Source organism: Mytilus californianus, unplaced genomic scaffold, assembly GCF_021869535.1.
Source record: "Mytilus californianus isolate M0D057914Y unplaced genomic scaffold, xbMytCali1.0.p SCAF_8, whole genome shotgun sequence".
NCBI classification, from domain to species: Eukaryota; Metazoa; Mollusca; class Bivalvia; order Mytilida; family Mytilidae; genus Mytilus; species Mytilus californianus.
In genome coordinates, this window is record NW_026262734.1 from 40,243,466 (window position 1) to 40,259,585 (window position 16,120).

The following is a 16,120-nucleotide window of genomic DNA, read 5'->3' on the forward strand; positions in this document are numbered from 1 at the left end:
AAATGAAATACTGTAGAAACTATGTTTTGATAAAAGATAAAATGTCACCATTATTTCTATTTGTTTTCTGTATAAATATTATGCAACTCATTGGTAGCTGTGTCGGCTAGCCACAAAACCAAGTTCAACCCACCATTTTTTTTCTTAAAATGTCCTGTACCAAGTCAGGAAAATGGCTATTGTTATCTTATAGTTCGTTTCTGTGCGTGTTGCATTTTAGTGTTTCTGTTGTGTCTTTGTTTTTTTCTCAATCGATTAATGAATTTCGAACAGCAGTATACTACTGTTACCTTTATTTTCCAACCTATTTTGGGGACTTCTCGAATCTCTCAAATCTTTATACTGATCGAGGGGTCCCACAGCTTGTATATGATAGTTTTTTGTTTGCATGCGCCTACAGACTAAAATTTTTAAAATACTTTTCCAACGTTCGTTTTTGTGTGCATCACACTCTCATTTTCTAGTCCAAATTTCCACCCCTGCTGCTTGTATTTGGTGAAACATAATTTGGAGATCTTATCATATAAATCATATTAATTAAAAAAAACAAACTTTTAGAGTCTGCTTTTATTTCGAAATAAAATCGCGTACTATTAATGAATATATGTAGAAACATAATTTAGCAATCTTGTATAATGTAAAGACTAAAAACAAATTACTTCAAATGTTAGGGCAAATGCCAAGTGGAAGTTATCAAATAATGTAATACCATCTCCGACCCTGAACATAATAAAAAAACTGTTGTATTATCAGATTGAATCTTAATATAAATTGAATACCAGAAATACATTTAAAGAACTAAAAAGCACTATTGCAAAAAATCTTAAAATCGTTTTAAAGTAATCAAAACAAATGACATATGGCATATAAATGTTATTTTCAAAAAGACATTAAAACATGATCACAGAGTTATTAAAACACTTTCAACAGCGATATCACATATTTATACATGGTGATTTATAATAATAAAACATCAAGTCATAGAGTTTCCCCTGTAATTGTAGCACTTATAGTAAATAATTCCAGATTCAAAATTTAAGTACACAGAATGTGAAATTGTTCATGCTCTAGCCTTTGTTAGTCTTGTATTATTTTTAATTTTAGTTTCTTGTGTACAATTTGGAGTTTAGTATGGCGTTCATTATCACTGAACTAGTATATATATTTGTTTAGGGGCCAGCTGAAGGACGCCTCCGGGTGCGGGAATTTCTCGCTGCATTGAAGACCTGTTGGTGGCCTTCTGCTGTTGTCTGTTCTGTGGTCGGGTTGTTGTCTCTTTGACACATTCCCCATTTCCATTCTCAATTTTATGTTAATAATATACACATAGAAATGATAAAGCAGTTCGATGTAGTGACTTTGTAAACACAAAACAATTTCAATGTTCACATTATTACCAGATGAAATTGATATCGTTATCAATTCTGAATAGCTTAACGTTTATCAATAAGTTATTATACACATATATGGGTTGGTCACAGTAAATAGAACAAAAGCGTGTATGCCAGTTGACCTGTACAACAACTGAATATACCGTTTTTACGATTTTTCTATTGACATTTAAACAACACAACATTTTGACAATTACACTTATATTAAATTTTGTGTTTCTTGAATGGATAACATTAATCAGCTAAGAACTGCCTTCGTCGTTACTCACTTACGTACAGAATCATCTTTCGTGGACTATAAAAGGTTTAAAACAATTCATATTTACAATCTTAAAGTTATTTCATAAAATGTGATAAATTTTCAATTATAGCAATATGTACTGGTAATTATATATAATATTTACATTCAGACATGTTTTGTTTATTTACATGAAGTTTTGTTTGCATATTTCAATAGAGTAGAAATCAAATATTATTTCACAATGCATTAAAACAAATAATGTATCAATTTGTCTTCTCCATTAAACATATTAGGAGATTGAGGTAATCAATAGATTGGCAATATAAGCATTCCAACTTGTTTGGTTTTAAATGCATTTGTTACATTGCAGTCAGTTTGTCCTTGATCTCCTGAGCTATACAATCGTATATCTTTAGCTGAAAAAGAAAACAAAAATAGGTAATGTTTTCTCAACAATTACAGTAGTTAGCTAATACTTCTTCGATGTGTCCATACCAATTGATATCAAGTTATAACTACGCTGTTTGGGTTATGATAATATCAAGACTAACAACAAAGACAAGAGGAACACTCGATAAGAGGCAATTTGATTTTGGATGAAGATCATGCATTAACAATGTTAAAAGTAAAGGAGGGCTAGCATATCCTATTCACTTTCTTGTAGTTGAACAAAAAATCATTCACAATCATTTCCACTAACAAATTAAACTCAAGTTAGAACATGACCAATTATAAATTTAGAAATATTGTCCATCTCTTCAGGTTCTTTTCGACAAAGTGAAGATGGGAATTTTCAATTCATACAATTTTCACGATAAGCAGATCGATCACAACCTCTGAAGTGTCAAGTCAAATGTTTAATGTAATGAGTGTTGTAATTTTACTAATAATTGAATGACAAACTGGTTTTACTGATGCCAGGATACGTAGTTTGTCAGACAATGACTCTCATATAGGAACTTCTTGTTTGCATGTAGTGTATATTTTTCACAGTTTTGTACATATTTTAATGAAGTTGAAATTAAAATCCGAATAACAAGCCTAAAATTTGAATTTCATGTTTATTTTGCATGGTCGACAATGGGGATTACGGATCTCGACATGTATGTATATTTTTTTCCTCCCAAATTTATATGCTTACCCAATAATATCACTAAAGAATGAATACAGATAAAAGCTCAAAACCAATATGAATATATGTTTTTTTTATCTTGATATATTCATCAGTTATATTATTGGATGAATTTATTATATGAATTTTCGGGTGTATGATTACATTTTTACGTTTTGAAACGTAAAAATACACACGCTCTCAATATTGAATTTTGTTCTATAAAGTGAAAGAGTATAGACTAAATTTCTTGTTTGTGTAGTGGTTGTTTGTTTTTTTAAGATTCTTATATCTATATAGATATATGCACATTATATAATTCCATGTCACGTGTGCACTTCGCTTCGGGGATGAAGTTTAGTAGGTGCACTCGTGATTGTTTACAGCTATCTATAAAATAAGCCAATAACAGCATGATTAATTTACACTTAACAATGTATTATTACGTTTTTGATACTGCCATCAAGGTACTGAATGCCATTAGATGTAGGTTTAGTAAGTGGCCTGCCAAGTGCAAAAGTTGGGCCTTTTAATATGGATCCTACAAATAAAAATGAAACTCTTTACTGCATATAAAATAAAAACCAGAAGCCCGTATGTTCTAAATAAACGAGTTCAGTATAGATACTTAAGGATACAATGTCGACTAAATGTTATATATACCCTTTACTAAAGAATGAATACAGATAAAAAGAATTTAAAGTGTTTACTATACATTTAAAATTAAAAAAAACACCAATCAATTTATCAAAGTAATTATTACTTTGTGCAAATAATATGATCTGACTTTCCGTAATTTTGTATTTTATGATCCGGTGTAGAATATATTTATTTTCGTGATGACCTACATGCCGACAGGCCTCATTTAGTAATTATCACACGTAGGACATGCGCTAGGTAAAATTCGGGTTTGATTGATGTATATCCATAATAATAAATTTATAATCAACATCAATGATATATGTTGTAGCTTGAATAAATTACATATAGAAATCTATTTTTGCGTTCCGGCATAGTGATAAACCACAATCAATCATATGTCAATCTTCATAAAGCGAAGCGGCATAAGGCAAGTATGTCCATAAGCTTTTCGATAAACAAAACGTATACTTAACAACCAACATCAACCTCGTTCGAAACCTTGTTACATTTCTACTAACAAAACTATGTGACATACAAAAACAACTGAAAAAAACATTTCACATTCATGTCAAATTTGATAGAGAGGCTTGCTTTGCGCTTCGGGTTAATTATTTTGAGAAATATACGTAAAGCCTGAAACGCAAAACGTGAGGAATGAATGCAGAAAATCTATTTGGAGAAAAACAGAAAGGACTTACTATTACATAACGCAAGATACGATTTAGCAGTTCATGAACAAATAATATTTAAATTACAATAGGAAAAATTGCAAGCATTCAATTAATTTGAAATGCATTCGACGGACAAAGGGTCAACAGTATTTGCATAACAAAAAACATAAATGGCAATACCATTAAGTTCAAAAGCTTTAAAGTTAGGAAGAATTATCAATATAATATCTGTATCTTTAATTATAGTCTGAAGCATGAATATTGTTTTAAAACATACATGTATGATCATACGATTCCTTGTGCTAAAATAGTGGTTAATTGGTAGTACCATATTTACTCAGGATAAATACTGACCTGTCAAGGCGATGGAACTTTCCTGTCCATCAACATTTAGAACAAAGACGTTTCCATCATAAGCCATTGTTACGTCAACATAAGCAGAAGTTGAGCTTGTTACCGACTAAAAAAATTTGAAAGGTTTACATGCATATTCCAACAAATTTAACTTATTCCAAGGGTTTGGAAGACATGGAAGGTGTTGTAATATATGATACAGATTTTAATAATACATATATGTTTTTAAATAAATCCCTGAAGCTCATATTGTAATTATATTGCTTTAATTTCGTTCAAGAAACTGTTTTGTGTTTCCTTGTTTTGAAAATTTTTCTTTTTTTTACAAATATTTTTTACCATTTCGAATTCAACTGTTTTCCAATTTCAATGAATTACACTGTAAAATGATAACTGTCTAGTAAATAAACGTTATTCCCCACAAATTGTCAGATGCAATAATTTCGTATCGTTACATCAGTTACTACAGATCTTATCGGTAAATTATTCGTTAAAATTTCAATACTTCTATTCTTATATGTAACAGAAACTGTTAACCCTTCTTTTAACAATTTTCCTCACTCAGATATAGTGATGGATATATATGTGCTTCTAAAACAGCAGTTTGTCTGTATTATGTGTAATTGACGGTAGTTTGACTGTAAATGTCTTTAAGTTTTAGGCACTTGTTAATCAAGGTTGTCGTACTAAACGAATATTTTTTTGTGATAGATGTACATTTTTGTGTCTAACTTTTCGTTGATTGTTTGTTGTTTGCCCATCTGTCTCAATACTTTTGCTTTTTTTATTTGATTGAAAGTTCCCACTAGATCCCTTTTTTATAACTTACCGCTTAAAGAATATTTTCCCACTGTTTTATAAATATTGATATTATTTATATCATTAAACAATGTCAAATACATTTAGTTTTAACACATTTTATTTGTTAAATGGTGTAATAAGGATTAGACACAAGACAAATATTTGAAGTCTTCCCACAAACAGGATTGACATTGTTTACTTCGTAGTCTGAGGATTTAATTACTTAATTCGAGGTAGCTGTTCAAGAAGGTTATTTTTTTATGTTTAAATTTAAATTTAGGTTAATGTACCGTCACTACTGATTATTCAAATTTACTTAAAACCAATAAAATAGATTGCATTACAATTATACTTTAAATGCATATGTTGTTTTTTCCATAATTTTTTTTTTCGGTTTTGACTTTCCGTGAAGTCTTATATATTTCACTTCCCGTATATTGGTATTCAGCGTACCAGAAGAACCATATTTTAAGAACAATTGTTATGTGTACTGAAATCGCTATCAAAATGATATATCAAAAAAAACCCATCAATGAAGCGTTATTTGTGCATGTATTTTTTAGAATAGATATTATTAACAAATATAACAAAATAGAGTGCAGTTCAATAGGAACTAGCTAAAAACAACACAAAAACAGACGTGTTTATGGTATTGATACTACAATTGAATCTATATAAATACTGGAAGACTATCTTAAAGTTTTCATATAAATATAATACAACATGCAGAACATTTACTTAATACAATAATAATACAGCATTTCCGAAATCTGATAAAACCCGATGTTAACCAAAAATCTTGTTTGAAATCGTTGAAACACGTGAATATTATTTTAGTGCGGGTCCCTTCAACAGATGATTTTCAAGAGATGAAGAACATGAAGATTAATACTTATTCTACAAATCAAAACGGAAAAGAATAATTTTTTTTAGGCGGATATTTAAAACAACGAATAAACCGTTCCGTGTCGGCTTTTGTTCATTTAACTGAAATTATCTTTCAGATTTTCCAAACAGACTAGGTATTTTCAACCAAGCGATACATCTATATGGAATAAGAACAGGGTGCGATATATCATTATCGATAAGAACTGATTGCAATGTATCTATATCAATACGAGCTCATTGCGATATATGTATATTGATAAGAACTGATTGCGATATATCTATATCAATAAGAAATTATTGCGATAGATCTATATCGATAAGAACTGATTTTTAAGTCAGCATAAGGCATGATGAATTAACCCTAAGTTACTGATATCAGAAAGACCATTTTTTACTTACCACGGTGATGATTTGCATTCCGTCTGTTGTCTGCAACTGACTGAAAAAAGTATAGTCGCCTGTTGGAGATTTGCCCACTTGTATAGATATCGATGGCGTATCAATCAAGGCTGTTGCGGTGTCAGGATATATACAGTTTATAAGTATTTGTTGCAAGCCACTTGGGCTACTTGCTGATAGCTGCAGTTTGAAAGACACTGCAAAGGCCTGCTGGAAATCATAATTAGCCAACCGATACATTATAATATGCCCGTCTGGTGTGAGTTTCATTGCATCTGGATCCGTTTGAAAATCAACAAGAGCATTTGAATTGATGCCATATATTAAGTCACTTGTCTGTTTGAAGGTAAACACGCCATTTTGACCTTGTTCCACCAATGCCTGACAACCTGGAACAGAAAACTTACTTCAATCTTGATAATTGCATAAACCAAATGATCAACAAAAATCGAATGTGATATATATGTATTACAATTCTTGTAAAACGTTTGGATAAAATATTCATACCCTCTAAATCATAAAAACATTATTATTACTTCATAATCCTGTTGAAGCATTAAGTAATTTAAGTTATTCGCATCAATCATATTTATTAAATATATTTCTATTTCAGTAAAATAAATACAAAGTATAATACAACTTTGATGACGCTGTTACTTCAGAGTGAATTGAAATGGTTTATTTTCGTACATCCCATATCAAACTACGCACATCTTTATAAAAAAAGATCAACGTGCATCGCACCTTGCATCAACATTGTGTAGCGGTGATTTAGAGCTATATATATATGGTATAAACACCTTTGTCGCACACATAATGTTCACCTTTTGACGTATTTTCTGGTTTTTGTTTTATGTTGTTTCGTTACTGTCTCATTGAAGTATACACAAACAATTTCAATTCACAATAATTGCATTCTCTGCTTAAAAATAAGAAACATTATTTTTCATCGATACATCGATATTTCGGATTGTTTGTTTGATTATCTTTCATTGTTCTATGATACGAAAACCTCCTTTGTCGCAGTGTTTTCATCTATTATTCTTTTGTTAGAACAAATGTCTGTAAGTCTTTTATTCTGTGAATACGGCTGTTTCTCTTTAAAGCCCAATATCTTATATTTCTGTCATGCAAAGAATTACATTAAAAAACTAAGGCTGGGCAAACCGAACAAAACTAAATAAAACGGGATGATTTCGGGTGCTCCGAACCGGTAAGCAGCAGCGAGATAATAGTTGTTTGCAAAGACAGATGTTGGTGAATTGTGTAATAACCTAATTTAAGGTAAACATATAGTTACTTACCTGTAGGTAAAATAACGATATTTGTGTCATGTGTAGAACATGAACACTTTGACTGGTCGTAAAGGGTTCCTGATGCACATGTCTGATGAATCATGATAACTGAACCATCTTGAGCTTGTTGCTTCACGAAGTATTTAGACGAGTCGGTTGGGTCCTCCTCAAAATTACAAGTTTCTAAAATATAAAACAAATATGAAAGGATTATTTTTATGATATGTATTAATAGTCGAACGCATGTACAATATCTACTAGTATACAATGTAACACTGAAACCTGAAAACAGTAAGATATGATAATGTTGCTAAAAGGACTTAACATTTGATAACTATAGACAGTAATTATTATCTTTAAACCATTTTATGATTTTGTAATTAAAGCAAGCATAAATGATATAACAAAATATTTTTCATTAAGTGTAAGAGATTGTAAATATGAAATGTTCAGCTCGAATTTATACCATTAGGGACTTTTACATATCTAAGAAAGAGAATAAGACAATAAAACAAGGAAACAATCAAAACCGATAAATTGAGAAAAAAGAGAAACACCATAGCCGACAGAAGAATAAATGAAAAAAAACCAACCGAACAAAAGTTCAAAAATAAACCAGGGAGGAACCAAGTTGCTCCGAGGTGGTAGTATTTTGATGGAAAGTTACTATTTTAGTAATGTATATCCCAATAAGTTTTGAGCAAATAGTTGTATCATTTGTGATGGTTGTGGCAAATACATATTCGTTGATATAGATTAAAATAAACCCTTATAAATACTTCTGACATTTGAAAAGTTATAGTTTTGTTCTTAAATACTTACTGCAAAAGATTTGTCAAGGATTTTCTGCAATACGGGAAAACTTTAAAAATTACGTTCAATTTGATATTTTGACACAGAAGTCAAGAATTAAAATATTAATTATGTATGTAATATTCAAATCGTATCAGAAACATTTTGCTTAATGTTTTGTAGACTTATCAAGATCTACCACCAAAGCCATATCCCAAAACGACAAGGATTAAGATCACCAAAGCCATATATTTGATATTTGATATTTCCTCCTATCTTTATGAATTCAATACTTACGGAGAGTGGGACTAAAACAATTAGTTGTTCCGGGATCTGGTATGCATTGCAGGGTGTTTGCATCAAATATCCTATTGTTTGAGCAAGCCATTGGCAGCGGTATTCCACCTTGACACATCCAGTATGTTTCGCAACCTAGATACGGCATAAGGGTCCCGTCACCCTGACCAAAACATTTATCTAAATGACAAAATATTAATCAATTGAATAACTGAAAGTAAATACAATATTACAAATTATTTGTATGCATGTGTATTTTATTTATCAAAGTTCAAAATACTGCATACTGTGGTTTGTCTTTCGATCGTTTTTCGTTTTTCGCATTTGCGTTTTCAGTTGGTTTTCGACTTATGAGTTTGAATGTTCCTTCAGTATTTTTCGCCTCTCTTAAGCATGGTCATCACTGGAACTTGACTTTGTGTGCTTGTTTCTACGTTTCTATTTTAGAAAAAATCGTCTTCTGGATGTAATTAAACAGGCTTTTACAGTAGTTTTTACAAGATATCTAAAAGGGCAGCAAATCCTTAATGGCCACATTACAAAATAATTTGTCTAAAAAGAAATAAATACCCTTGCATATCGACGCTAAATTCTAGTTCTATATAAGATACTGGATATTGTAGAATGAAACACAATCTAGAAGATTTCAAACAATGCGGGGTACATTACAGTGTGAAGTTAAGATATTCGAAAGACTGGGAAGGCGAATGAATATAATTTCTTAAATGGGAAGAAGACATAAACATAAACCAAATTCACAAGACAACGAAGACAGAAAAAAACACAACATTATACAGATAATTAAAGTTTGAACCAGAACAATAGCCAACTCATAATAAAAATCGGGATTCTTAGCTTGTTTCACATGTCGTGTCAACGTTGATAATATCTGCTGATTGTTTCATCAGAAAAAAGCTGGACGTTTTTAAAAATTTTCTTAGCGTATTTACAAAAATGTTGGAAGACAAATTTATGAATCAAATCCTAAGTATTTTCATTATGTTTAACGTTTATTGTTAAGCAAACTGGATATTAGAAACCGATGTAGAACAAACTAAACGATTGAAATCGATGTAGAACAATATAAATGCTAGAAATCGATGTAGAACAAACTAAACGCTCAAAAGCGATGCAGAACAATATAAATGCTAGAAATTGATGTAGAACAACTTGTACTTGTACGATACGTTACGCTCGTACATGTTCATGCTATACGGACTTTTTAAGGAAGGTTTTGCCCCTTACACAAAAACTACTCCATCAGAATTTTTAGGAAGGACACTACATGGTTTTACGGTGACCATCACGAATAGGTTGTCATCTTACCTGTAACTATATCGATTGTGTCTTCTTATCGATTGTGAACTATTCCCGATTATGACATTTTAAATGCGTATGACTTGCATCGCGGATGATGCATGCATTGCAGGAGACGTTTACCCTCTTGACGCACTCGGTCTGCATTTTGTGGCGTTCATGTCATTCCCAAAGTTTTTGTTTGTTACCAGTATTTGTCTTCTTAATCGATTTATGAAATATATGTATAAGTTGGTTAGTCGTTGCTTAAAAGTTTTTCGATTTTTTGTTTTTAAAATGTTCGTTTCCATAATTATAATTTAAAAGTATCATTTAAGAAGTATCATATACGCAAAGATCATGATAGCAACAGACATATGTTTTATCTGACGATAAACAATATTCTCTTTTGATACTGCAAACATTGTCATTAATAATTTGTAAATTTAAAACACTTTTATCATAGAGTATATATTACACATTTTAACATTTGTATGCGGTACTCACTCAGTGGGTTCGGGCAAACCATATTCTCCCATGTAACACATGTCTTATGTTCCTGGGACCAAAATGTTTTAGCGGCACAATTTTCCTCCTTAGCTACCATGATTTCATCACCATTGGTGTCGTGAGTTAGATAGCAGTGATAGAACTTTGAACAATCACTATCGTGTCTGACATAGGCATGTCCATCAACAATTACACAACCTTCACATAATGGATCAGTTACAACTACAAATACAATATTTACACTCTTAAGATATTATATAAAAATGAGAAGATTTGGTATGATTGCCAATGAGACAACTCTCCACCAGAGACCAAATGACATATAGGTAACAATTACAGGTCACCGTACGACCTTTAACAGCGAGCAAACCCCATACCGCATAGTAAGCTACAAAAGACCCCGAAATGACAAATATAAAACAATTCAAACGAGAAAACTAACAGTCTGATGTATATACAAAATAATGAACGAAAAACAAATATGATTTACTGCAACAAGCGACAACCACTGATTTACAGGCTTCTGACTTGGGACAGACACATACAGAATAAGTATAATTAAAAACTAATTGACAACAATGTATTTGAATGGTTAATTGTCTTTACTAATGAGTGGTTAAAATATTTACTTTAGACTGTAAATTCAGGTGACAGAATTAGTGGCAGATATAAGGCCGGGGGCGGGGTATAAGATAAGAAAACAAACTATTTTGCATAAAATTGACCAAAAAATATTCGACTCGCTCCGCTCGGTGGTTTAAGCCATATATATTACAATTTCGGAAATTATTTTCCTCTTTATGGTATCTATGATGAGTTTACTTTCAAAATTCATGGATCAACTCCTTAGAATGTAGCTAATACATTTTCAATGTTGTTGTAAGTTAGTGTGATAAAATGCTATCTCTTTTTAAATCAGTTTGTTATGTTTTCTCCTTTCAGTATGTTTTTTTCATTTAGTTTACACAACAAAACGATACTCTATCATGAATTTTTCTCTATTTGGCTCACAATTACATGTGGCGGTATTGTGTTCCTAAACTAATAATGCAATGTAACATATTTAATACCACATAAGACGTCGAGTTCAACTGCAAAACTAGATTTAACTGTGCTATTTGCTCAGTCAAATTACATTTACCGTATATTCACTTGTGATGAAATACAGTCACTTATCGTATATCGACTTGCTCATGGCGTTAACAATGAGTGTCAGATTTTTATTTTTGAATGTCAAATAATTAAACAGGTTCTCCGATGTTTTACGTAGTCCGCATAAAATTCGAAAATGTTGGTTTTTACCCAAACTATTTCACTTGGAACAGTTGCAAAAGTTGCAGTATAAAGAGAATTTTCATACATTGCCTCGAAATTAAACTCTATCCGTACATGGCTAGACACAACCTCGTATTGTACCTGTTTCTAAGCCAAATATTTGTATAAATAATTAATATATTTCGAGACGATGTATAGTTATTTTATATATACATATATAGTAAAACATACTTGGATCGGTTTTCAGCGTTGTCGTTGCCGGTGCAGATGTTGATGTTGTAGTAGTAGGTGTAATCACTAAAATGAAAAGTAAAAAATGTTAAAGGCGTTGTTGTGTTGTTATTGTAAATGGCAAAATAGAAAAAAACATGTATCACTGAGGTGTAATGCAGTACTCTTTACAAAACTGGCAAAATTAACAATGATTTAGTATAAGTAAATCAAACATTTATAGATCACCAGGAAATCATTATACATAACAATTCCTCCTTTAAAGATGACTTAAATAGAAGGGAACTGTTTTATATACAGGCAAAATTTGCTCACGTGAATTTCACAAGTCATGAATCTCAATCTTTTGCCTGATTTTAATTAAATTTAAAAATCTAGATGTTATTTGAATTTTTTATTTGAAAAATTCATGTGAGCTTCACATGAGATTCACGTGAAACTCACATGAACTGATTTCACATGAGTTTCACGTATAAGCTCGTTTGGGGTGAAATTCACGTGAAATTCACGCGAGATTTGCATGAATTTAAGTTCATGTGAAATTGATGTGAGTGAAATTTCCCTGTGTATGCATTCAAATGCATTTGGTTAAAAGTCTTCGTCTTAAATTTTTAAGTGCTATTATGCAAAACTATATTGAAAAATAACAAGGGATATACTGTTGTAAATACAATTAAAAATCTGTTTGATAAGTTGATTTAGAAGAATGGTTAGTTGATTGGTTCAAAGATCAATATTGAACTGTCTCTTAGTGTACAAATATTGGGATTTATTTGTATAAGAATAATATGTGGTATGATTGCAAATGAGACAACTCTTCGCCACAGACCAATGCCACAGAAGGTTAGTAACAATAGGTCACCGTATGACCTTCAACAATGAGTAAGCACATACCGATTTCCAAGCTATATAAGGCCTCAAAACGATAACAAAGAACCGCCAGATTTATGTTCAAAACAATAAACGAAAAATAAATATGATATACAGCAAGAAACGAAAACCATTGAATTACAATGACGAGGAACAGGCACATACAGAGTGTGGCGGGTTAAACAAGTTTGCGGGCGCGCCAAACCTATCATAACCTTTGACAATTGTGTAACAGCACAACATAAGAATAAACTATAAAAATCTGTTAAAAAGGGTTCAACAACTAACAAAAGCAAATAAGACACAAAGTACAGTTCTAAGAGTTATCGCAGGTACTGAAAACTAGTTATACTAGCCAATAACAACTAAAAAAATCATCTATCTAAGACTGCGTTATATTCATTATACATACCTTGACACAGTATATTTTTAATCATTGTTATATTTGTTATAAGTGAATTGAAGGTATCAAACAAAAACACAAGGTCAGGTGAGCTGGCGATTTTGTTCAGTTCATTAAATCCATCGGATCCAGGTTTCATATCAATTCCAAACACAGCAATAAGCATTCCTTGCTGTTTTGCTAAATTTGCTTGTATTTCCGTTTGGACTTTGTCATATGACTCGCCATCCGTAATAATGATAGCTACACGTGAACGAGTGCTTGGCAGATTAACCATTTGTAAACGAATGGTTTCCAGAGCTTTATCTGTACGAGTCCCATCCCTTGGTTGTATAAGTTTGCTTTGAATTTCCTGAATTAGGTTGGCCTTGTCACTCATTGGATTAATAGCCGTCACATCACTTCCATACACTAAAGCCCCTACCATAATATGATTTTGACCAAGGTTGAATGAGTTGATATTGTTTATTGTAAAGGTGATCATAGTCTGGTAATTATCATTAGATATACTATCTGATCCATCTAAGGCAAACACAACTGTGGCTGGTCCCTGACAAAGTGAGTCTGTACCTAGGATTATTTTTTTTTCAATTAAAATTCTACTTTATCAAAATGATACTTTTCTTTGACAAAGTGAGCTTGTAACTTTGCAATTATGATCTAAATTTTTGTTGACAATATATATTTATTGATTTTTGTTTCTGTAACATCTAGTGAATTAATGCATACAAAAAACAAAAAATGACTCAAAAGGAAAAGTTACAATTTGAGGTCATATTTATCTAGGTGTTGATTTATACACTAAAATACAACATTAGTTTTTTTCATAATAGTATCATGCATTGTATATTTTCAATACATTTACAGAGCTGATGAAGCCCAAAATGTACTTTTACTTTTTATTAATCATTAAGCAAATCAGGCGTTTTTATAAATAAATTCTTTATATTCAAATATCGGTGTGAAATCTCATACTCTTTAACTTTTAAAATTGTAAATTGAAAAAAAAAAATTCTTTATTCCTCTACAAAACACACAGAAAAGTTTAATACATTAATACATTTTTGTGTAATATGATAAATCACTTAATCTTGAATTTTCATAACGAAATTTGTTCTACGAATATGTTATTTTAAAAAGAATAATTGTTTATATGAACCTCTTCGCTACAATGAAATAGTATATAATTATTTTTTTAGCTTGGTAATTGTGATGATATTTTACATAAATTTAGAACTAGAACCAATCAAAAAATAAATAAAGGAGATTTTAAAAACTAAATTGACATAATTAATCTGTATAATTTTGTCATTACGTAATGTGTTTATGTTTTTTTGCACATGTGAATCCATTGATAATCAGTTTTCACTATGCCATCTCAAACAAATATTATGCTTTTCATTGAATATCAATTTTTATAATTTGAATCCATTGATGATCAATTTTCACTATGCCATCTCAAACAAATATTATGCTTTTCATTGAATATCAATTTTGATAATTTCATTTTTCATTCCCTCATTTGATTGGTTTGTTTTGTGTTTAATCGCCATCAAATCAAAACTTTCATGTTACATGCCTTTAAAGCGATCTAAATTCGTATAATAGAAAATAACGCCAATAATTTTTGGTATATGCTTCGGCAATGCAGTAAGAAGCAACTTGTCATTTCGCTATTACAACATTTAAGCCATTTATAAATGAAATACGTTTTATCAAAATTTCAAATGAAGAATTTGCTTTTCTTATTTTCTTAAATGAAAGGGAAATATATACCTTGTACAACAATCGTCCGACATGTTGACTGGGTTGTTGTTAATGCAGCATGATAAACCTCACAACATATGCTTTGTCCATTATTGAGTGCTGTTGGGGTCATGGTAACGGTTTGACTTACAGTCCATGTATTCAGGCCTGGATCCTGTGTTTCCTGAGTATAAATACCGCTCATTATGGTAACACCATTCAGTTTCATTATCATGTTAGATTTTGGATAGCCACCTAATGATGTACATGTCCATTGCGATTGCTGGCCAGTTATAACTGTTTGAGGACCCGAAATTGTTGGAGTTTGCGGTGCAACTGAAATTTGAAAAAAAGGATTCAATCAGTAATATAGATATAAAGATTGTTTAACATTTGGAAACTATTTTAGATTTTCAGTACATCTGGTTCTGTATGAAAGGGGTGTTGTCGAATTAATAGGAATTTAGAAGAAGTTATCAAAGTTATACACTAAAATCAACCCATTTATACTTGATGTTATAAATTGATACTGTGCATAAAACCTTTCAAACTTATATTCTAGCATCTAAGTTTCATTTGTCGTATAATTGATTATAAACTAAAATCGAATTTCATAAATATCATTCTATCAATTATTAGTTATTGAGTGTTTGCACTTCTAGCCTTTAGCGATAGTAGCAACATTTGTATGTAGGTGGATATTACTTTGTTATAATTATATATACATATTTTTTTCTGGGAGGAGTATATGCAGTGTTATGAAATGAAATGATCTCGAAATCGTAAACAAATGAATAGCAATTATATATTTAGTGTGGATTACTGATTTATTTCAAAGTAAGAGATTGACTAAAACACAAGACATTAGATGAAATGAAAGCAAAACTTGTGATATCGATTTCGTGCA

General features: G+C 31.0%; 1 protein-coding gene across 1 annotated transcript; it reads right to left on the bottom strand.

Moving 5' to 3' along the window:
• Positions 1-565: 565 nt before the first annotated feature.
• Positions 566-14,024, bottom strand: LOC127712014 (uncharacterized). The gene is made up of 9 exons (XM_052218171.1): positions 13,477-14,024; positions 12,195-12,260; positions 10,686-10,910; positions 8,883-9,062; positions 7,803-7,976; positions 6,499-6,887; positions 4,411-4,516; positions 3,190-3,284; positions 566-2,048 (listed from the first exon to the last, which is right to left on the bottom strand). The coding sequence occupies exons 1-9, from the start codon at positions 13,949-13,951 to the stop codon at positions 1,992-1,994; spliced, it is 1,767 nt and encodes a 588-aa protein (XP_052074131.1). The 5' UTR covers positions 13,952-14,024; the 3' UTR covers positions 566-1,991.
• Positions 14,025-16,120: the final 2,096 nt, after the last annotated feature.

What these genes read in the sequence shown, in the direction of transcription:
- LOC127712014 (XM_052218171.1), bottom strand. Translation starts at nt 13,951, where the DNA reads ATGATCACCTTTACAATAAACAATATCAACTCATTCAACCTTGGTCAA. An exon ending in AACGCTGAAAACCGATCCAA is followed by an intron (nt 10,911 to 12,194) that starts GTATGTTTTACT and finishes TTGTATTTGTAG; the next exon opens with TTGTAACTGATCCATTATGT. An exon ending in TTGTTTTAGTCCCACTCTCC is followed by an intron (nt 7,977 to 8,882) that starts GTAAGTATTGAA and finishes TTTATATTTTAG; the next exon opens with AAACTTGTAATTTTGAGGAG.